Source organism: Anolis carolinensis, chromosome 4, assembly GCF_035594765.1.
Source record: "Anolis carolinensis isolate JA03-04 chromosome 4, rAnoCar3.1.pri, whole genome shotgun sequence".
In the NCBI taxonomy this organism is placed as follows: Eukaryota; Metazoa; Chordata; class Lepidosauria; order Squamata; family Dactyloidae; genus Anolis; species Anolis carolinensis.
Window position 1 is genome coordinate 5,439,590 of NC_085844.1, and position 23,833 is coordinate 5,463,422.

Genomic DNA, 23,833 nt, shown 5'->3' on the forward strand with positions numbered 1-23,833 from the left:
AGACCAGAAAAATTGGGAAATAAACCGTTTTTTTATCCTCTAATTTTTCAGTTTCCCCTCTAATTTTTCTGGTTTTTTTCCCGTTTCCCCACTAATATTTCTAGTTCTTTTCCAGGCCTTCCCATCTCCAGGTCCAGTGCAATTTTCTGAATCACCACCTCCAAGAATCTCAGGAACAGCCCTAAAAACCAAGACAACAAGAGATGTCAGGATTTGGAAATTACCTGCATTTTCTAAGTGATAGCAGAGTAAATACTTCTGGCCTGACCACTTGTAAAAGAGTTAGGTAAAGGTTTTCCCCTGACATTAAGTCTAATCATGTCTAACTCTGGAGGTTGGTGCTCATCTCCATTTCTAAGCCGATAAGCCGGTGTTATCCTTAGACACCTCCGAGGTCATGTGGCCGGCATGTCTGCATGGAGCACCGTTACCTTCCCGCCGGAGCAGTACTTATTGATCTACTCACATTTGCATGTTTTTGAACTGCTAGGTTGACAGAAGCTGGGGTTAACAGCGGGAGCTCACCCTGCTCCTGGGATTCGAACCGCCGACCTTTCGGTCAGCAAGTTCAGCAGCTCAGCGGTTTAACTCGCTGTGCCCTCGGGGGTAATTAGGGTGTAATTAAGATGTGGTGGTTAAGGCAGTGAGAGTAGTATATTGGTTGTTAGTAAGTTTGAGGAGGATTGATGAGTAGTTGAGGAACGGATGATGGTTTGGAGAGTGTGTTGGGAGCATTGCTGCTGTGAGTAGTGAGGAAGAAGAAGCTGTAAATTTTGTATATTTTGTGCATAGTGCTCCAATAAAAGAGAAAGAAAATGCTTCCTGCTGATTTGGGAAAGAAAAAAGTCTCTGCTTGTTTTGTTGTGTGACTGGAAGAGCACTACAATTGTGTTTTGGATACCTGGATAACTGTGTTTCCCCAAAAATAAGACAGTGTCTTATATTATTTTTTACTCCCAAAGATGCGCTAGGTCTTATTTTAAGGGGATGTCTTATTTTTCCATGAATAAGAATTCATATTCATTGTTGAACAAAAAAAAGAACATTTATTCTATATTGTACAGTAGTTGTCATCACAAACCAATATAACTAAACCAGACAAACTGTGACTCCTGTCAAGAATTTCTTGTACTACCATTATTTCCATATACAACTGGTATGTAAGCCGTCCCGAGTCCCTCTGGGGAGATGGAGGTGGGGTATAAAAATAAAATAATAATAATAATAATAATAATAATAATAATAATGTACATTTACCAATCCTGCATGCTATGGTGTTTTGTTTGGCGGGCGCCGGGCATGTTTCCAAACAAAAACTTTGCTAGGTCTTACTTTCGGGGGAGGCCTTATATTTAGCAATTCAGCAAAACTTCTACTAGGTCTTATTTTTTGGGGATGTCTTATTTTCAGGGAAACAGGGTAATATAATCACTTCTGCAAGAAGAGGAGTTTAATGACATTATAGAACCCCTGGCAATGAAGGGCGCCAGGGTCAAATACTTGTTCATTAATGGCAAATACCTGCTCCTCATCCTTTCTCTCTGTGTTTCCTTCTTCAGGCTAGAATGGGTGGAAATCATCGAGCCTCGCACGCGGGAGCGCATGTACGCCAACCTGATCACGGGGGAGTGCGTCTGGGACCCCCCGCCCGGCGTCCGCATCAAGCGCACCAACGAGAACCAGTGGTGGGAGCTCTTTGACCCCAACACCTCCCGCTTCTACTACTACAATGCCACCACCCAGCGGACGGTGTGGCACCGGCCCCAGAACTGCGACATCATCCCGCTGGCCAAGCTCCAGACCCTGAAGCAGAACACCGAGTCGCCCCGAGCCTCCACCGAGAACAGCCCCGGGCGCAGCAGCAATGTCAGCCGCGAAGGCAGCACCAGCTCCTCCCTGGAGCAAGAACTGGAAGGCGGTGGCGGCGGTGGTGGTGGCAGTGGGGAGAAGGGGCAGGAGCAGGGGCGGCCCAACCGCCAGCCCTCCCAGTTCGCCACCGTCAAAGAAGAAGCAGAAAGGTAACACGATTGGGTGTGTTTTTGTGTCTCTGAGAGTTGAATGAAAAGTAATGTCTCCACCTTCGTAACTCCTCGACAGATGGCAGCACTGGTATGCGGCAGGTACTGGCTTGTTCTGTAGACTCTCCTCTGCAGTTCCATTTGGCAGGAAGCCTTAGCATTGAATGCTTGTGTTGTTAAAGTGCAAAGTATGGAACACTGCACAGACGGTCGATCAATGCGACTTAAGCAATGTGCAGTCCCTCAGATGGCTCTGTCTTGGTCCTTCCCTCCTCAGTGCAGGCTTCAGCAGTTTCATGGAATGTAGAGGAGGAAGCAAATGGCTTTCCTCCCCTCTCCGTCGTGTGTAATCATCTTCCCTCAGTTGCTTGTGATTGGTGCGTTCCTCTGCAGCCCTGGCAGGTCTTATATTTGGAGTTCTGCCTGCCTCAGGTGCAAGTGGGTTGCCAGCCAGTGATCCTGCCAAACAGGTGATGGAGCCTCACACAGGCTGGCGAAAAAGAGAAATCACGGAGTGGATCTCCATTTGCAGTGAAAGTGCTGATGAAAAGTAGTTCATGACAGAGACTGGGATGGAGAGCATTGTGTGTGCACAGATGGGGCTTCAAATGGCAGTTCATGGCAAATCCATGTATTGTTGGAGCGTTTCAAGTCTTTTTTTTGTGTGTGTAAGGAGCAACTTGAGAAACTTCAAGTTGCTTCTGATGTGAGAGAATTGGCTGTCTGCAAGGATGTTGCCCAGGGGAGGCCTGGATGTTTGATGTTTTACCATCCTTTTGGGGAGTGAGAGCTGACAGATGGGAACTCATCCCGCTCCTTGGATTTGAACCACCAACCTTTTGGTCAGTTGTCCTGCCGGCACAAGGGCCTAACCCCTTTCACCACTGGAGGCTTCTTTGAATCTATATCAGAGTAGAATGCAGCATTGCTACCATGTTTCCCTGAAAATAAGACAGTGGCTTATATAAATTTTTGTTCCCAAGTATGCGCTAGGTCTTATTTTCAGGGGATGTCTTATTTTTCCATGAAGAAGAATTCACATTTGTTGTTGAGCAAAAAATGAACATTTATTATATACTGTACAGTAGTTGTCACCACAAACCAACATAACCAGATAAACTGTGAATTCTACAAGAATGCTATATATCGAAAAAACTTAAATGTATATGTTCTCATTCAGGTTTAAACGTTTGTATTATATACAGTAGAGTCTCACTTATCCAACATAAATGGGGCGGCAGAATGTTGGATTAGTGAATATGTTGGATAATAAGGAGGCATTAAGGAAAAGCCTATTAAACATCAAATTAGGTTATGATTTTACAAATGAAGCACCAAAACATCATGTTAGACAACAAATTTGGCAGAAAAAGTAGTTCAGTACGCAGTAATACTATGTAGTAATTACTGTATTTACGAATTTAGCACCAAAATATCATGATGTATTGAAAACATTGACTACAAAAATGTGTTGGATAATCCAGTATGTTGGATAAGCGAGTGTTGGATTTTCTTTACAGTCCCAACTGAGTACTATCTTATTATTTAACATATAAAGCAAAACATACATCAATCTCAAATGGAAAACAGTCCACAAATATGGTGTATATACAAGCACAACTATACAACCTTATTATGTAACATATAAAGCAAAACATACATCAATCTCAAATGGAAAACAGTCTACAACTATTGTGTGTATACAAACAAAACTATACAACAACAAGTAATCTCGGGTACAATGCCTCGTTTCGTTTCGGGAAGTCTTTGAAAGAGGGACACAGGCAGCAGAACAAACACCACAGGGGTGTTAACCCTTCCCTATGCTATCCAAAGCGCATCTATCTATCTATGAAATGATAATGAAAATGAATGAAAACTTTATTTATAGTCTGCTATACTTCCCGGAAGGGACTCTGGGCAGATCACATCAAAACAAACAACGGCAAATAATCAATGCCGACAGCAGTACATAAAACAGGACAAAAACAAATCAATAAATTATAAAAACAGCATGAATAAGCAAGACAATACATAGCACAAGCAACATAATTATAAACATATTAAATCCTTAAAATTCCATTTAAAATCTCTAAAATTCAGCTAAAATAGTTGGGAGGGAGATTGTGAACAGCGGATTAACAGCAGCTAGGCGAGATGCACTACACACACACACACACACACACATATGGCTGTAATTACACTTTCAAAATGTCCAACTTCTTATGTTTACTTTTTCCCTGCTTTTAACTTCATAAGGAGGCTCAAAGAAATTTACAAACACATTCAACTTAAAAACAAACCTACAGAACCTATCTTGTTGTGTGTTTTCCAGGCTGTATGGCCATGTTCTAGAAGTATTCTTTCCTGACGTTTCACCCACATCTATGGCAGGCATCCTCAGGCACTAAGGATGCCTGCCATAGATGTGGGCGAAACGTCAGGAGAGAATACTTCTAGAACATGGCCGTACAACCCGGAAAACACACAACCACCCCGTGATTCCGGCCATGAAAGCCTTCAACAACACAGAACCTATCTTGTTCATAACTTGGGGACTGGCTGTATTATAGATGAGCTTATGGTGGGAAATGGATGCTCTGGTAAGGTTTTAATACGGGTAAAAAATTACTTTTGTTGTTTCAGGTAATATATCTCAGATAAAAGTGTAGACAGAAAAAAAGAAGGTTAGCAAACTTTGGTAGAAGGGTCCCTAATGCTCATGTCTGTTGGAAATAAGTCTCAACAATGCTCCATTTTATTTTATTTTGATATATAATGTTTATTTATTTTCATTCATTCAAATATACATACATTGCAGGTGTTTGTTGCATAAAGTGCAATACTTTCATCTATTAGTCTTTCATAATCATTTCTCAGACAATATATTTTCGATAAGGGGTATAATACATATAAAAATATTATACATTCCAAATTTATATCCGTTTCCTTCTTGCCTTCAGTCTATTCGCTTCCTCTATGTACATTTTTAGATTAATTTTACATTGAAATGTTGGATCATTGGTTGCCATTCATTAACAAAGTTCTCTAAAGGTTCTCCTCTTAAGTGCATTGTTATTTTGTCCATCATCAGCAACTCTATAATATATTTTTCCAGTTCTGCTCCATTTTAAAACAAAGGTTAATAATGCAGTAAACACTTTGGGAAGAAGGGGGAACTGACCTCTATGTGCAGGCAAGAAGCAAAACATTTCATACAGACCTAGGAAACAGAGGTGAAAACAAGAGAGCAGGCATGTCCCATTGCTCTGTATAAAAGTGTTAACCTTTCTTCACTTCCATAGGGTTTTCCTAGTCAAGGAAGACTTAGAGGTGGGTTTGCAAGTTCCATCATCTGAAATAGAGCCTACAGCAGCTACCCTGTTTCCCCTAAAATAAGACATCCTCAGAAAATAAGACCTAGTAGAGGTTTTGCTGAATTCCTAAATATAAGGCCTCCCCCAAAAGTAAGACCTAGCAAAGTTTTTGTTTGGAAGCATGCCCATTGAACAGAACACCAGAACATGCAGGATCAGTAAATATACATACCATAGAGTGTTGTACATGGAAATATTGGTAGTAGCAAGAAATTCTTGATAGCATTCACAGTTCGTCTGGTTATGCTGGTTTGTGATGAAAACTACTGTACAGTATATAATAAATGTTCATTTTTTTTTTGTTCAACAATACATGTGAATTCTTCTTCATGGAAAAATAAGACATCCCCCGAAAATAAGACCTAGCACATCTTTGGGAGCAAAAATTAATATAAGACACTGTCTTATTTTCGGGGAAACACGGTAGGATTCCTTTGTTGTCCTTCTGGCTTTAGGAAAGATTCTTTTTGGACTACTCCTTCCAGAATCCCCGTGACAGCATAGATTCTGGGAGTGACAGTCCCCAAAGGAGCCTTCCCCATTTTCTGGAAGTTCTAGCCTGCAGCATTTGGAAAGGACCAAGGCCAGATCTTGTGTATCTCTGTGCTTTCAACTTGCCTATCAACTTACGGCGACCACATACATTTCCTAGTCCATTCAAGGAGGACCGGAAGCCGTGCGTCTTATGGCTCATTTCAGCAAGAGTTCAGCTCCTTAGCGGCACAATCCACTCGAGGCAGGGAACAGCTATCATTAATATAATTAATAATAGCAACTAGCAGATCGGTGTCAGGAGTAATTAAAGATCAGCTGGGAGGGGCAACAGGTGGCTTCCCATGAGAGGGGGTCGGTGCTGTTGGAACTGTTCCCTTTAATTACATTGGAAGGAGCTTGTTTTGAGCCCGGGGCAACGGCAGCGCCAGTCTCATAGGGCAGGTGAAAGGGCACAATTGTAGGGTTGGCAGAGGATATGCCCGGCTGTGCCAAGGCATTTTTGGAAAGCCTGAGACTTATCGGAGGCATCAGGCCAACCCACCGTAATTGGGAAGCAGCGGAAGAAAACATTCTGCTCCAGAATGTCCATACATTTCTATATGAGCCTAGTTCAATGATGGGCAACGTTTTGCACTTGGTGTGTCAAAATTCACCAAAAAAAAACCTAGCATGACTTGGGTGGTGTGACACTTTGAGGAAAAAAACCATAATTTCGCAATATGTATAGTTTAAATAACAAAAATGTATAATTGTAATATATAACTGTATTTAATAAATCAAAAACTATTTACTACCATTATTTCCATGTACAACAATCTATGGTACCTCTTGCAGTTTCCACGCTGATTTCTCTCTATTGTAGTTTCAATGTAGTCATGAATAATATAATAATATAATAGTAATAATATGATAATATACTATAATAATAATAGAATAATAATAGATATATATATATATATATATATATATATATATATATATATATATTCTCGTGTCAGGAGCAACCTGAGTTGCTTCTGGTGTGAGAGAATTGGCCGTCTGCAAGGACATTGCCCAGGGGATGCCCGGATATTTTGATGTTTTATAATCCTTGTGGGAGGCTTCTCTCATGTCCCCGCATGGAGCTAGAGCTGAAAGAGGGAGCTCATCTGCACTCTCCCCGGGTGGGATTCGAACCTGGAAGGCTTCAGGTCAGCAACCCAACCTTCAAGTCACGAGGCTTTAATCCACTAGGCCACGGGGGCTTCTATAGAATGATATAATGATAATGTAATGTGCATAATTCCCATGGAGTAAACAACAAAACCACTGGACCAAATCACACCGAATTTGGCCACAAAAGACATCGTCATCCAATCAATCTGCAGGCAGCAGTGTGTCAGCAAAAATGGCTAGGCGTGTCAGTGCTGACACGCGTGTCATAGGTTGGCCATCACTGGCTTAGTTGAATGCAAAGATTTATTTTTTTGGGAGGCGGAACCTTCGTTTGACCCCAGAATTCAGAAAAGGCCCTTCTTAATGGTTGTTCCTTAGTTAAGAGGGATCCCGTGTAGCCCTCCTTCCATTGACAAATGCAAACGTTTCTTTTTTTTTCCAAAAGTGCTGATGGACTTTTTTAGTTTCGGAAAGGGTGTTCTTGCAAAGTTGATGAGCTCCAAACATCACACAAGGGCCAACCTGTGAGATCCAGACCAGAGAAGTTGTTGGGAGGAAGAAAATACGTTTATGATGGCTAGAAATATCTTTTTAATAGTATTGAAGTTTTACTTGTGTTAGTCTTTCATTCCCACCGTTCTCCAGCAATGATTTGTAGATCTGTGTTGGCCTTTGCAGGGCTGCCTTTTAAGCTGGATGTTGGGTTATGATGTAAACAAATGATGGTCTCTTTTCAGGGATCTGGCATCAGTAGAAACTCTAGTGCTGAAGAAGAACATAAGTAGTCTATGCACATATGTACACACGTGTACAGGTTGAGCATCCCTTATCTGAAATCCTAAATACTCCAAAATAGTCCACGTGGATAATAATAATAATAATAATAATAATAATAATAATAATAATAATAATAATAATATAAACTGATAAGGAGAAGACTTGGCTATGGCTCACGAATGGGACCCTGAAGAAGGAGACAGAAGGCCTGATCCTTGCAGCCCAGGAGCAAGACATCAGAACAAAGGCAATTCAGGCCAAGATCGAAAAATCAGCTGATGACCCAAAATGCAGACTGTGCAAGGAAGCTGACGAAACCATTGATCATATCCTCAGCTGTAAGAAAATCGCACAGACAGACTACAAACAGAGGCACAACTATGTGGCCCAAATGAATCATTGGAACTTATGCCTCACGTACCACCTCCCAGCAGCAAAGAACTGGTGGGATCATAAACCTGCAAAAGTATTGGAAAATGAGCACGCAAAGATACTGTGGGACTTCCGAATCCAGACTGACAAAGTTCTGGAACACAACACACCAGACATCACAGTTGTGGAAAAGAAAAACGCTTGGATTATTGATGCCGCCATCCCAGGTGACAGTCGCATTGATGAAAAACAACAGGAAAAACTCAGCCGCTATCAGGACCTCAAGATCGAACTTCAAAGACTCTGGCAGAAACCAGTGCAGGTGGTCCCGGTGGTGATGGGCACACTGGGTGCCGTGCCAAAAGATCTCAGTCAGCATTTGGAAACAATAGACATTGACAAAATTACGATCTGCCAACTGCAAAAGGCCACCCGACTGGGATCTGCGCGCATCATCTGAAAATACATCACACAGTCCTAGACACTTGGGAAGTGTTCGACTTGTGATATGAAATCCAGCATATCTATCTTGTTTGCTGTGTCATAAAATAATAATAATAATAATAATAATAATAATAGACACAATCACATAGTATGACACAGCAAATGAGATATATATGCTGGATTATTATTATTATTACTATTATTATTACTATTATTATTATTATTATTATTAATTTCATAGTTTGGTTTGGGTCCCATTTCCAATATGTCAATATGTAGGTATATGCATCAGTAAATTTCATGCTTAGGCTGCAGCTCCATCTCCAAGATAATCTCATGATGTACCTATATGCAAATTAAGGTTATCAAAAAATCAGTCAAAATACTTCTAGTCCCAGGCATTTCAGATAACTATTGTATACAATTATTTGTGCATATGAGTTTTCCTGTTGAATTCTTGGGCACACTTTCCACTTTAATGATCAGAATGCCAGATCATCTATTTTGGAAGTCCTGGGAAGTCGCATTGTGACCATTGAGTTGGTTCTAAGAAGAAATCCATGTTTGCCCTTTTGCCAGAGGTTCTGACCATTGAGGATTTTTTGCCGGGTTCTTCTCGTTCTGCCCGGAGCCGAGTTCTGCTTCGCCAGTTAAGCGGAAATCTCTCTTCTAATTGCTCCTTGGCCAAGTTCAGAACTAAGGTCAGCATCTCTCTGAGGCCTGGTTGGAGGCAAATTAAACCCGCGGGAAATTACTGGGCCTGTGTAGCCAAAAAAGTGACTGGTTTTGCCTTGTAATATATACACATACACACTCAAACATACATATCTTATGCCTGATACTGTTTGTGAGTATTTTTTTAAAATAGGTTCCGAATTTAAGTGATTGTTTTTTGAATTACTGTACCTCTCAGTCCCCTTTATAATTGTTTAGAACTGTGTCTTCTCTTCAACATTGGCCCTGTAGAAGGATCCCATTGCAGTGGGGTAACAGATCCACTCTGGGGTTTAGTCTGAACCTTAAGGATCCCTTTAAGGCAGGGGTCCCCAAACTTTTTAAGCAGAGGGCCGGTCCACAATCTTTCAGACTGTGGAGGGGCCGAATTATCATTTGGAAAAAAATACAAATTCCTATGCATACTGCACATGTCTTATTTGTAGTGCAACAACAACAACAACGAAAGAACAATACAATATTTAAAAATGAAAACAATTTTAACCAACATAAACCTATTAGGATTTCAATGGGAAGTGTGGGCCTGCTACTGGCCAATGAGATAGTCAAGTTAATTAGGATTGTTGTTGTTGTTGTGTGCCTTCAAGTCATGTCAGACTTTGGCCAAGCCTAAGTCTAAAATTAATTAGTTATTTACTGCATTTATTTACTACATTTATATCCCACCCTTCTCACCCAGAAGGGGACTCAGAGCAGCTGTATGTACATACCATATATTATATTATTAGCATAACACAATATTAGCATTATATATTACTATATTGAACTATACCACTATACTATTATATAATATGTAATATATAACATATAATTAATATTATTATATGGTATTACTATTAGTATTATATTGTACAACATAAGATTATTATCAATATTTTATGTATATACAATATATTATATTATTAAAACTGATATAAAATATTATATTATAAAACTGAGGGCTGGGGCCAGGTAAATGACCTTGGGGGGCCGCATCTGGCCCCCGGGCCTTAGTTTGGAGACCCCTGCTTTAAGGTATAGAACCTGATCCCAAAATCAGTTCAGCAGCCTTGATGAACTCCTTTAAAGTTGAGACAACAACCCAGAGTGGATCCACAACCCAGTGAAATAGGAGGCAGCTTCCAGTGGAGATCTGTGGGAGATGGAGTGATATGTCCAGAGTTGGGGTATTGTGGGAGTTGTAGTTCCCCCAAAAGTTACCTGCCTGGACTCTGTGCTGAACTACCTTTGTGGTTTTCTGCCCCAAAGATGGAAGGCTGATTGCTCTTTGTTTACTGTCGCACTGCAAAATTGGAGCACTTTGGTCCCACTTCAGTTACTTTGCTGCCATTTGACATGACTCTGGGAATTGTAGTGTGGGTGGCACCTAAGAGTTCCCTAGTTCATTTGGATCTTTAAAAAGCCTACTGTATATACTCGAGTATAAGCCTAGTTTTTCAGCCCTTTTTAGGACTAAAAAAGCCCCCCTCGGCTTATACTCGGGTGAGGGTCCTGGTTGGCTTATATTTGGGTCAGCTTAAACTCGAGAATATATGGTACATTTATTATTTTTCTCTATTATTATTGGTATCATTACATTTATTATATTACTCTATTATTATTACATTTATTACTGTACTCTATTATTGTTGCTACTACAGTAGAGTCTCACTTATCCAACATAAACGGGCCGGCAGAATGTTGGATAAGCGAATATGTTGGATAATAAGGAGGCATTAAGGAAAAGCCTATTAAACATCAAATTAGGTTATGATTTTACAAATCAAGCACCAAAACATCATGTTAGACAACAAATTTGGCAGAAAAAGTAGTTCAATACGCAGTTATGCTATGTTGTAATTACTGTATTTATGGATTTAGCACCAAAATATCACGATATATTGAAAACATTGACTACAAAAATGTGTTGGATAATCCAGAACGTTGGATAAGCGAGTGTTGGATAAGTGAGACTCTACTGTATTACATTTATTTTACTCTGGTATTATTATTATTATTATTATTATTATTATTATTATTATTATTATTCTTAATACGTTTATTATTTCACTCGGATCTTATTATTATTATTACATTTATTATACTCTATTTATTATTACATGTATTATTTTCCTGTATTTATTATTATTATTACATGTATTATTTTACTCTATTATTATTAAAAGGATACGTAAGCACATTTACATTGAAGAAGATGAGAATAATGATTTAATCAGTTAGACAGTCTTATCTTAAATTAGAGCTTGATGTAAATATTCAAAAACATTTAACCTACTGATGCTTCAATTAATGTAATTTTTGGCATCTATTTTTATTTCTGAAATTTCCCACCCTTGGCTTATACTTGAGTCAATGATTTCCCAGTTTTTTTGTGGTAAAATTAGATGCCTTGGCTTATATTCGGGTATATATGGTGTATACTTTAGGGACATGAATTACTACAAGGACTACACTTAGAGCTCTGGAACAGGGCTCTCCAAATACATCCCCAAATTAAAAATCCCAAAATTATGTTGGATGCTAAAATGACTTTTATAGTTGTAACCTATGGTACAACTGTGTAGAGTAGGAAAGACCTTTTTTTAAAATTTGTTTGTGTACATTGAACCATCGGAAAGAAAAGGGGTTATACATTTGGGAATTGAACTACTACAGCTCTGTAGCAGAGATATCCAAATTACAAAGTCTCAAAGTTATGTTAGATGCCACCATGGTGGTTGTAATAGTATAACTGCATAGTGTGCTATAACTGTATAGTGTAAAATAGACTTTCCTTTCTATTATGTTTCCTGGATTTAGTTTTCATCTTTCTACCTTTACACACAAGTTCCCTTGGCATTTCTTCAGTTCCCAGGTTGTGTTTTTTGTGGGGTGGGAGGAAGTCATTTATGGCGGAATCATTTAGAGTTGCATTCCCGTCCAAATATTTATTGTAATTGGCCATAGTCACAGGCTGTTGCAGATACAAAAGAATATAACACGACACAACGCAATAAAATGTCAATTGACACCGACATAAAAGGTAAAACGAAATTATAAGCCATTTGGAGTGGCATGTAATGAGTAAGGTGCCAGAGGAGGAATCCAAAAGAGGTGGACTAATCGTCCCGTTGTATAACACTATAACTCTTTCCATATCTGCAGGGAACCAGGTTGGGATTGTTTCTCATAGAATGAAGTTAAAAGAATGGAAAAAGAAAAGGGGAAAGCGAAAAACAGAATTAAAATGTCTCCATCGTTTTGCAGAGCTTGATGAAAGATGGCACAGACATTTTCTCAGCCCCAACGAGGAATGGGCTAGGAAATCTCTCGTCTGCCCTGTATTTCTTTGCTTTAGTTCATACCTCTCCTTTCCCCCATTATGGGACCTATGACAGCTTCCAATATAAATTAAAACCAAATGCAGTTAAAATAAAACTCAAAGGAACCAATTACATATTTATATTCAAACAGTAATTTGCAACAACTTAAAAACAGTTAAAACGCAATTATGATGAAAAATCTGCAGCATGCTCCAGTTAAAAGACTTTCTGCAACAGCTTGTTAATAAATCAAACCAAGGTAAATGAAAAGGTCTTGGCTCTCTGGAGGAAAGAAGGCAAAGAGGTGGGAAGCTGTGACTTAGCCAGTTGGATGCAGGCAATGTGCTTACACCAGGCAAGGTGGTTGCGAGGGTTAGGCATTGATGTTTCCTGAACATAGAATCATAGGCTCCTAGAGTTGGAAAAGACCCCAAGGGCCACCCACTCCAACCCCATTCTGCCATTTTGGAAGGCACAAAGGAGTTGAAGGGTATTCTTTCTTGAAGGTCTGTCCTGAGTAGGATTAAGTAGGGGATCTTTCAGGGGTAGGGCCAGGGAATAAGTTGCCAAAAGGGGTCCTTGCAGATGTGCAATATGGAACCTCAACCACAAGCTTTTGCCCACCTGGGCTTAGAGACGTATTGATTTCTCACTGTAGAAAACTTTTTTGATAGTTACTATTTTATGAGGATTGAATGAAAAGTAATACCACCACCTTCGTTACTTGGGTTTGGATGGGAATATTTTAATAAATCAAACACAGAAATAATCCTTAGATTGTGCTCTTTAACTACCACTATTCACTTTTCCACATAATCACCAGACAATCGGATACATTTCTGTCAATGATGAACAAGTCTTTTGAAGTCGTCACGGAAGAAGTCAACACTCTGTTTCTGCAGCCGGCGTCTCACAGGACCCATCGTGCACAGATTTTCCGATAGCCAAGCAAAGCAATAATGTGACCCACATGTTGTTGTGAAATGCCGATTATGCTTGAAATTTTTCTCTGAGTGATACAACGATTGTCCTGAATCAATCTGTCAAGCTTTTGCTTGTGAAACTCAGTGGTTGCTGTCACAAGACGTCCAACTCTTTGTTTGTCACACAAGTCAGATGTTCCCACCTCAACATCTTTAAACTTACTCGCCCAACGACACACAGTACGACGCACAGTACTGACCATAAACAGCTTGGATTCTCTAATGAATCTTCTTTGGGGTGACACCTTCTGCTGTCATAAATTCAGTGACTGCACGTTGCTTAAGTTGTATTGAGTGACCGTCTGTGCAGGGTTCCATACTTCACACTTTAACAACACAATGACGGGAAGCTAAGGCTTCCCGTCAATGGAACTAACTGTAGAGGAGAGTCTACTGAACAAGCCAGTACCTGCCGCATACCAGTACTGCCATCTATTGAGGAATTATGAAGGTGGAGGCATTACTTTTCATTCAACCTTCGTATACAATTTAAGTTCCAAAAAAGGAGGAGGATAAATATATACACTACAAAAAATATTGATATGGGAACAATAACCCGTTATAGTTTCCAGTCTTTGCAGGAAACTGTGCCCCAACATGGTTGTTCAGTTCCAACAGGAGACCATGCACTTCTGGGATTTAGGGACTTCTTGAAAGGTTCTCCCCAAGGAATGAAATTAAGATGCTAACTTTGGTTCGACTCTGACTGACGACATTTCTGGAATCTTTGCTGGCTCTGATTCTGAAGGATCCTGTGGAAGGTGGCTCTGCCTCTGAAAAATGCCTCTAACTGCTAAGATGCATCTTCAACCTTTTCAGCAGGCATCGGCAAACTTGGACCCTCCAGATGTTTTGGACTTCAACTCTCACAATTCCTAACAACTGGTAGGAGTTGAAGTCCAAAACACCTGGAGGGCCCACGTTTGCCGATGCCTGTTCTACAGTGAAGCTTCCAACCGATATCTCATCTTTTGCCTCTAGTACTCCATAACCTCTTGGGTTTCATCCACAATCCTCTCCACTTCTTCTGTTGACATGACCTGGCATGCCTTATTTAAACACTCATTACTGATTTTGAGGCCTTTGATGACATTCATCTGTATTGGTAAGAATTTAAAATAGACCAAACCATTCGTTCCATGTTGCTAATTTGGTTTTCTCTTTTCTGCAGCAGTAGTGCTTGGCATTTCTTCTTCTTGAGCAGAAGCTTGGCCTCCTCTTTCCTGCTGAGGCAAAGCCCTTTCCCACTTCTTCTCCAGTGATAGTCTTTTCTGATTTTGCTTTTTCTGATTTTGCTGCTATTTTGGTTGCAGGCGCAGGCCAACTCAGTTGTTGTTATGTGCTGCCAAGTTGACTTCAACTTACAGATGAGATATTTCCAAGAGCCCTATTTGGCCGCACCCTACTCAGGTCTTAGCATCCTTGACTTGAATCCAGTGTGGCATTCTTGTTTTCCTCTTGCCATCCACATTTCCCATCACTGGCGGCACCTCATGATCTCTCCAAAGTTTGATCATTTTAGCTGTGTCATTTTAGGACTGAATAGCTCTAGGAGTCGATCGTTTCTTTATTTTGGTGATTTGTGGTGTCTTCAGAACTCCCTTCCAGTGCTAGTTGATGGACTGCCCAGCAAATGTGTCTTTTTCTTCCATTTAATGCTCTGTGTTGAGGAGCAAGGGAAGGCAGAAACCCTTTACTAGAAGTGGATGGAAATAATATACCTGGATTCAAAAAGACATGGGATAGCGGAGGAAGGCGCCAGGCACAGTGGTGGGAAGAAGAGCCCTCCATTTACTGGAAAGAATTTCTTAAAATCTTGGCTATGGAAAGGTCTTTTCTTTAGAATCCAAAGAGGGACCAGGGGATAGAGATAATGAGAGTCAAATTTGCTTTCGGGCCCTTTGATGCTTCGTGCAAAAGTGCAGATGAGGCAGGAGAGGGTGGTCTGCGTGCATCTCTCGGGCGGAGGCCTCTAACCTTAATGGATGCTAATGAGTTTTAATGTGTTGACTTGGTGCTTGCCCATGCCTCTGGCAAGGAACTTTCTCTCCATCAGAGTTTCACATGGTCAATTAATGAAACAGGCCTGGGATGACCCTGATTCGTGTTGGGAACCAGGCAGGAAAAGGGACATTGAACATGTTCCGGTTAGTGGCTGAAACTCTCACGTTGCCTGTTAATGGAGAGCAGCCACTTTGTGCCCATTCTTTCCCATCATGGATGCTTCAGATTTTACCATGTAAACCTTTACGACAGCATGCTGAAGGCAATGTACCGTAGGTAGAATTGATAGTTACACTGAGCCTAATGCCAACCACTGATGTGCAAGAGAAGAAAACTTGGCTTTTTTTCAGCGAGACAGTGGCTACACAATACATGGCCTTTATCTTGGGATAATAGCCAGATTTAAGGGATGGCATGGAGAGATGAGCTGAGGTATTCTACTGCTCCAGAGATGAGCGCACAAGATAATGGATTCATAATTTACAAAACTAATTTCAAAAGGGAGAGGTACTACATGTCAGCAGGAAAAAAAATGAAATGCACAGAAATATAGAATGGGTGGCACTTGGCTAGAAAACAATGAAGAACATTTAGGAATCTTAATAGACAAGGAGCTGAACATGAATCAGCAGTATGATGAGTGTCCTGTTTTTGTCTTTCAAGAACAGCCCCAAAACACTGTGGTAAGTAAATGAAAACTGCTTTACTTCAGCAAAACATAAAGTACAGCACACTCAATGGAATAATGCAAAAGGAAGCAAGGAGGTCTTAGTCTCTGTTAAATTCCCCAATCAAGTAACAGTCTTACTTCAGACAAAGAAACAACAATAAATCCTTAGGAGCAGTTTCCCAGATGCAGACTTGAAGCAGGCACAAGGGGAGCGAAGAGTCAGTTTGTTACCTGCAAGAGCTGGCTGCACCTGCTTCTGCTTTATAGCCTTGAGTCCCCTCACAGCTGCTAGGGCAGTTCCTAATTACTCAGCTGCATTTCTGGCAGCTATTCTAGCTGAAAGATGTCTCTGCTCTGTTTTCTTTCGCCTTTCCTGAAATGTGGGTACTTACAAAATCTCCTCCTCAGATTCCAACTCACTCTCAGATTCATAAACACTTTCCTGCTCCCCTTCCTCTTCTGAAGAAGAGGAATCCCTAACAATGTGGCAGCTAAACCATCCAATTTGGTTCTAGGCTGCATCAATAGGAGGATTGTGTCTATATCGAGAGAACAAGTAGTTCTACCTTTTTCTGCTTTGGTCAGACCTCAGCTGGAATATAGCCTCTGTTGAAAAACCTCCAGAGAAGATTCCATCAGACTCCAAGTCAGCAGCATATTCCACTGTCAAACAGCTCTTACTGTCAAGAAGTTATTCCTAATGTTTAAGTGGAATTTCTGTTCCTGCAGCTTGAACGCATTGGTCCATGTCCTAATCTCTTGCACAGCAAAAACAAGCTTGTACTTTCCTCAAAATGACATCCTTTCAAATGTTTAAACATAGCCATCATTTCCCCTCTTAGTCTTCTCTTCTCCGAGCTTAAACATCACCAGCACCTTCAGCCACTCTTCTTAGAGCTTGGTTTCCAGAACTTTTTGACTGATTTATTATTTTCTGAGGTTCTGTGCTAAGCCATCCTACTTCCTCAGAGGCATCCCAGTCCATGTGCAATGCATATGGAATTAAATGTTTGGATCACTCTTCCTACATCTGAGGAAGTTGGTTTGTGGATCCCACCTTGAGAAAACATCAGGCTTAAAGGTGATGCAGGTATCCGTAGGTTTCCTCTGGGAGCAAGGGATGGTAAATGGGCACAATGGTGGGAAACCTTTGTCTCATGCTTAGCTTTTCTTCCAGCTCTGTCTCTCTCCTGCCCCTGAAAGACTGCATTGTGACTTTTTTTGAGGAAGAGTGACCCCTGCCCCCTGTTTTGATCATCTGCTCTCTTAAGCTTCAGTGGTTGCAAGAGATCAGAGTGGCCACAATGAGCCAAAGGCTTATGGAGGGGTGGGGTGTCTTTTAACTGTGCTGTCCTGCTATGAGGGAAGCAATTCCACATCAAAGGAAGAAAATCCCAGCACAGCATGCAGCCGGAGATGATTATATTCCTCCTGCTGCTTGAAAGAGGCATGGTCCCTCACCCCTATCTCTCTAGTCTGCATTGAAGGCTCTTCCTTGATTGTCAGCTCACCTGGATCTGTTTGAATGTCCCCTGGTCACTTTTGGCTTACCTGACTTCCCAACTCAGGACCAACAGTATTGTCCAAACAGGCGGATTTAGTACCAGGATTTCTCTTACGCAGTCTTTGGTGTTGGAGTCTCGGGATATTCAAATTTGGAGAACGAGCTGGTTCAAGGGAGTTCCACATATATGTCAAGAGCTCCAAATAACAATGTGTTGTCCAAGGCTTTCATGGCCAGGATCACAGGGTTGTTGTATGTTTTCCGGGCTGTATGGCCATGTTCCAGAAGTATTCTCTCCTGACGTTTCACCCACATCTGTGGCAGGCATCCTCAGAGGTTGTGAGGTATGGAGAATCGTCAGGAGAGAATACTTCTGGAACATGGCCATACAGCCCAGAAAACATACAACAACCCTCTGAAAAACATATAATCACTCTGGAAGATCCTGCGATGCCTAGGGAGGCACTGTATTCTCTCATGACCTTCAGACTGATTCAGCGGTCAAGTTCTACCAGAAGGTCTGATGGTTGACCATATAATTGCTCTGGAGGCTTACAGAGATCCCTTCTCTAGGCATTTTCCAGGTCCTATAGAGCAATTTTATGGTGTGCTTCAGCTAGAAGTCCAAGGCATGGTTCAGTTCAGAACCATGCCTTGGTTCTGAATTGAAAAATAGAGTTTCAGATTACATGAAAACCATACTACATGACGGATTCTGGAATGGACCCTTAGGATAATATGCAGGCCTCCTGTATAAAGAAGTCTCTGTGTGTATTCACATGTATGAATGTGTGTATCTGTACATTGAAGCAATAATAAACAAACAGTTCCAAAAATATACAAAATGAACAAAATGGTTCAACTTTCACCTCCTCCAGTTGCGAAAAATCTGCCTCTGAAGTATCCATGGGAACATCCTTGTTTCCATCATTTCTTGGTGGATGATAGGATCATCTTTTAAGCTGAGGCCATTTGGTGTTAGGGTCTTAAGTCTGTAGGTCCAGAGATTCTCCCTTTTGTGCAAAATATCTGAAAGAGATGGTACCAAATGGACGAATCAGAGAGTCAGCGATCCTCTGAGCTGAAATATTTAGCCACTGGTTACTTTGGATTTCAGGGTCAGGACTGCAGATTGTGGTTGTTTTGCTGCATCCCTTTGTTTTGCTCCCTTTGGGAGAGATATAGATCTCTTATGGTATAGACCAGGCATGGGCAAACTTTGGCCCTCCGGGTGTTTTGGACTTCAACTCCCACAATTCCTAATAGCCTACCGGCTGTTAGGAATTGTGGGATTTGAAGTCCAAAACACCCAGAGGGCCAAAGTTTGCCCATGCTTGGTCTAGGCACATTCTTAAACATTGCCGGTTCAAGTAAGGCATCAAACATACCACATTCATCTTAAGAAACATTAGTAAGAAGCAGCCATATTTGCAAATGTTGTGACTCAGCTGGAGCCTCAGAGTGACTCTGATGGGGATTATGGGATTCAGGTTCAGAGTGTCCCTGTTGTAGAAGATGAGGAACAGGGAGTTTTTTCCCACAGCAGGGAATGGTGTTGATGATACTGAAACTAGCCAGGTGCAAATTGACTCAGAAAAGGAGGACAGTTCTCAGTCTGATAGCAAGCAGGTAGACGCTAATGAGCAGGTTGACCTTGATGGAACTGAATCTCTAGATCGAGCTGACGGTTTGGAATTCAGGGTTCGAAGGAGTGTGGGAATAGCAAATAAGAAGGAGGTCAGAGGCCAAAGAAATGCTTTCATGATTTGCAAAGTGTATTAAAACAGTGTTTGGAGACAAATCTTTGTCAAAGCAACTTTCCGCTCAAACCAAGAAGCAAGCTCTCGTTTTCCTGGATTACCTTGCAGCCTTTGTGTGTTCATGTTCATGGGACTTTGTCATGCTCTAATGGGACTTTGTTTATTCCTTATGATTTCTTGGATTATTCTCTGAGGCCTTGTTTTGTAACCATCTTTTGGAACGTTACTTTTGCTTTTAAAGAACTACAGTAGAGTCTCACTTATCCAACACTCGCTTATCCAACATTCTGGATTATCCAACGCATTTTTGTAGTCAATGTTTTCAATACATCGTGATATTTTGGTGCTAAATTCGTAAATACAGCAATTACTACATAGCATTACTGTGTATTGAACTACTTTTTCTGTCAAATTTGTTGTACAACATGATGTTTTGGTGCTTAATTTGTAAAATCATAACCTAATTGGATGTTTAATAGGCTTTTCCTTAATCTCTCCTTATTATCCAACATATTCGCTTATCCAACATTCTGCCGGCCTGTTTACGTTGGATAAGCAAGACTCTACTGTATTTATTTTCTATTTCCTAATAAACTACAAAAGACTTCAACCTGTGTGCAGCCTGGTGTATATAGAAAGGTGAAACTAACCTGAGGTGTGACAGCAAAGAGGAAGCCTCTATCTCATAACACGCACCTAGAAGCAGATGCCTTTATATTGCAGCAAACTTTGGTGGGCAAAGCCGCCAGACTTGCATATGCTTCTAAGAAAGAGAGAGAGAAAGTGCTGCCATGCAAGAAAGCTGTGGTTTCCCCCCCTCCCGCTGCTTCAAAGCTTGGAGACTTTGCTGTGGAACTGCTGCTGACAGCACATGCCGCTCCTCTGCTTTCCCAGGATCCCCGCCAGGCAAAGTCCGCTCATGCAAACATGTCGGTCTCCTTTCGTGCTCCTGGGCAGGCTGCCAAGCTGTGTCTGGAAAGCCAGTTGACAAGTCTCTTTCCAGCAAAAGATCTTGGAGATCAGCAGCTCTTGAGAGGCGGGAGCCAAGTGGGGAGAGGCACCGTCCTGAGGCAGCTGCAGGTGGAGCACGGAGGATTCAAAATCCTTGCTTGGCCACAGAGAGCTACGGGATGATCTTGAGCAAGGCCACCTCCAAACAGATCTTGCCACGGAAAAGTTTGCGTTAGAGTCACCATACGTTGGATATGATTTGAAGGCACACACAACAATTAAATACCTGGTAGGTAAAGGTAAAGGTTTTCCCCTGACATTAAGTCTAGTTGTTTACGATTCTGTGGGTTGGTGCTCATCTCTATTTCTAAGCCGAAGATCCAGCATTGTCCGTAGACACCTCTGTTGAGGCTAGCCTCCCTTATTGGAACCTCAGAAACCTGTTTCCCCAATAAAGGATTCTGAGGAGAGGAGATGAGTACAAACAGGCGTTTATTTTGCAAAACAAAGGTACAGCATAGAGCAGGGGTCCCCAAACTAAGGCCCGGGGGCCGGATCCAGCCCTCCAAGGTCATTTACCTGGCCCCTGCCCTCAGTTTTATAATATAATATTTTTATATCAGTTTTAATAATATAATATATTGTATATACATATAATATTGATAATAATCTTATGTTATACAATATAATACTAATACTAATACCATATAATAATATTAATTATATGTTATATATTACATATTATATAATAGTATAGTGGTATAGTTCAATATAGTAATATATAATGCTAATATTGTGTCATGCTAATAATATAATATATGGTATGTACATACAGCTGCTCTGAGTCCCCTTCGGGGTGAGAAGGGTGGCATATAAATGTAGTAAATAAATGCAGTAAATAAATAATTAATTTTAGACTTAGGCTCGGCCAAAGTCTGACATGACTTGAAGGCACACAACAACAACAACAATCCTAATTAACTTGACTATCTCATTGGTCAGTAGCAGGCCCAAACTTTCCATTGAAATCGTAATAGGTTTATGTTGGTTAAAGTTGTTTTCATTTTCAAATATTGTATTGTTCTTTCGTTGTTGTTGTTGTTGCACTACAAATAAGACATGTGCAGTGTGCATAGGAATTTGTTTTTTTTTTCTTCAAATGATAATTTGGCCCCTCAATAGTCTGAAGGATTGTGGACCGGCCCTCTGCTTAAAAAGTTTGGGGACCCCTGGCATAGAGAGAGAATGCCACACGGGATGCAACTTCAGTTGGGTTTTTATACATTTTCCAGAGAAATTTCACACCTCTTGTGTTTTGCTGTTCTCAGTCCTGTGTTCTTTCATCTGGTCTTTTCTCATGCATGGTGCTTTTGATGAAATGTTTATCAAAACAGTTCAAGACAAATGCCAGGTTATAACTGATATTATCAATATACCATCTGGGCCCTTTGAAGCTTCAATGTGGCCTGATCGATCAAAATCAGACTACATCAAAATGATATTTCCAACATTTAAGGCAATTGTTGGCTGGGGCTGTATTGCTCCTCGATATTCCCAGACCCGCCAATTGATTCCTTTTGCACCTCTAAGGAAGTGATGGTTTGTTTATTGCTGTCATTTGGTGTTTGTGGCAAACCCTTCTTTCAACTGCCATTTGTGTTATATATTTTCAAAGACACTAAAGCTATCACCAGTTGATTTCTAAGGCTAAAGCTATTTTCCTGATCAACACTAAAGCTATTTATTAATCAAATTGAATCAAATTAAATCAGGCCCCTTGTGTTCCTTCACCTCCAAGGTCATACGGCCAGCATGACTGCATGGAGTGCTGTTACCTTCCCACCGGAGCTGTACCTATTGATCTACTCACATTTGAATGTTTTCGAACCACTAGGTTGGCAGAAGCTGGGGCTAACAGCAGAAGCTCATTCCACTCCCCGAATTCAAACTGCCAACCTTTCAGTTTGCAAGTTCAGCAGCTCAGCAGTTTAACCTGCTGCACCATTGTGGACTCCCATAATAATGGGTAGTAAGGTTTCAAAAGTAAAGAAAGTAAAATTAAAAAGCAAAGAAAATACAAAGAAAGCAGATTTTCATAGTATGTAACAGTGCTGAGCTGCTGAACTTGCGGACTGAACAAGCGGAGCGAGGGCCCGCTGTTAGCCCCAGCTTCTGCCAACCTAGCAGTTTGAAAACGTGCAAATGTGAGTAGATCAATAGGTACTGCTCTGGCAGGAAGGTAATAACACTCCATGCGGTCATGCCAGCCATATGACCTTGGAGATGTCTACGGACAATGCTGGCTCTTCGGCTTAGAATTGGAGATGAGCACCAATCCCGAGTCAGACATGACTGGACTTCATGTCAGGGGAAACCTTTACCTAACACTAAAACTACTACTCTTATAAAACTAAATCTAAAACAAACACAACCTGCCTATGCTCTTTTTGTCCAGGCTAAGGTCCCTCACATATGCTGGTATTGGATTTCTTTCTCAGCCAGCAAGTGGTGCTCTGTATTTTCATAATATACAACCCCCAAACTTCCTCATTTTACAAACTAAATAAAAAACATGTCACTTAAGACATGCCTGCACTAATATAAACATACTAAACATGCAACTACTGAAATTATTTGACAAATCTCATACTCATATGTTGATTTTTTAACCTTTATTATCTTACTCTCTTTAGTTAATACTAGCTGTGCCCGGCCACGTGTTGCTGTGGTATGGGAAATGGGAAGTATTGAGGAATTGGTGGTAGTTAAGGTAAAGGGTAAAGGTTTTACCTTACATTAAGTGCATTATAAATGGGTTATATAGCTGTGTGGAAGGGCCTTGAGTCTACACTGCCATATATTCCAATTAAAATCAGATAATCTGTATTTTATAGGCAGTGTGGAAGAGGCCTGAGGCCTAACTCTGCCTGTCCCCTGGGCTGAGTGGGTTGCTAGGAGACCAAGTGGGCGGAGCTTAGCCTTCTAACTGGCAGCAATTGGATAAAAACAATTATTCCTCTCCCTCTAATTAGGACTTTATATTTCTTTTCTTTTTGTTGTATGAACGTAGAGGCATGGATGAGAGGTTGTGCTGCCAAGTTTAGTGTTTCTGGGATGTGTAGTTTTGTTGTTTTGTCCTAGGCCGAAATTTCATTACCCTTTTATATATATAGACTGTATAACCACACTTTTTATTTTAATTACTTCCATCTAATTCAGAGTTTCTCAAACTGTGCTCCTTTAAATGTTTTGGACTTCAGCTCCCAGAAATCCCAACCACTTTACC

At 40.8% G+C, this 23,833-nt stretch overlaps 1 protein-coding gene across 3 annotated transcripts in view; it reads left to right on the forward strand.

Annotated features, from left to right (window-relative positions):
- Nucleotides 1–23,833, forward strand: part of LOC100567418 (rho GTPase-activating protein 39) — a 302,316-nt gene that overhangs the window by 157,018 nt on the left and 121,465 nt on the right. For all 3 annotated transcript variants that reach the window (XM_062979936.1, XM_062979934.1, XM_062979935.1), the window contains exon 2: nucleotides 1,560–2,018. In XM_062979936.1, coding sequence (XP_062836006.1) covers nucleotides 1,560–2,018 — 459 coding nt within the window. The remainder of the gene's footprint in view (nucleotides 1–1,559; nucleotides 2,019–23,833) is intronic.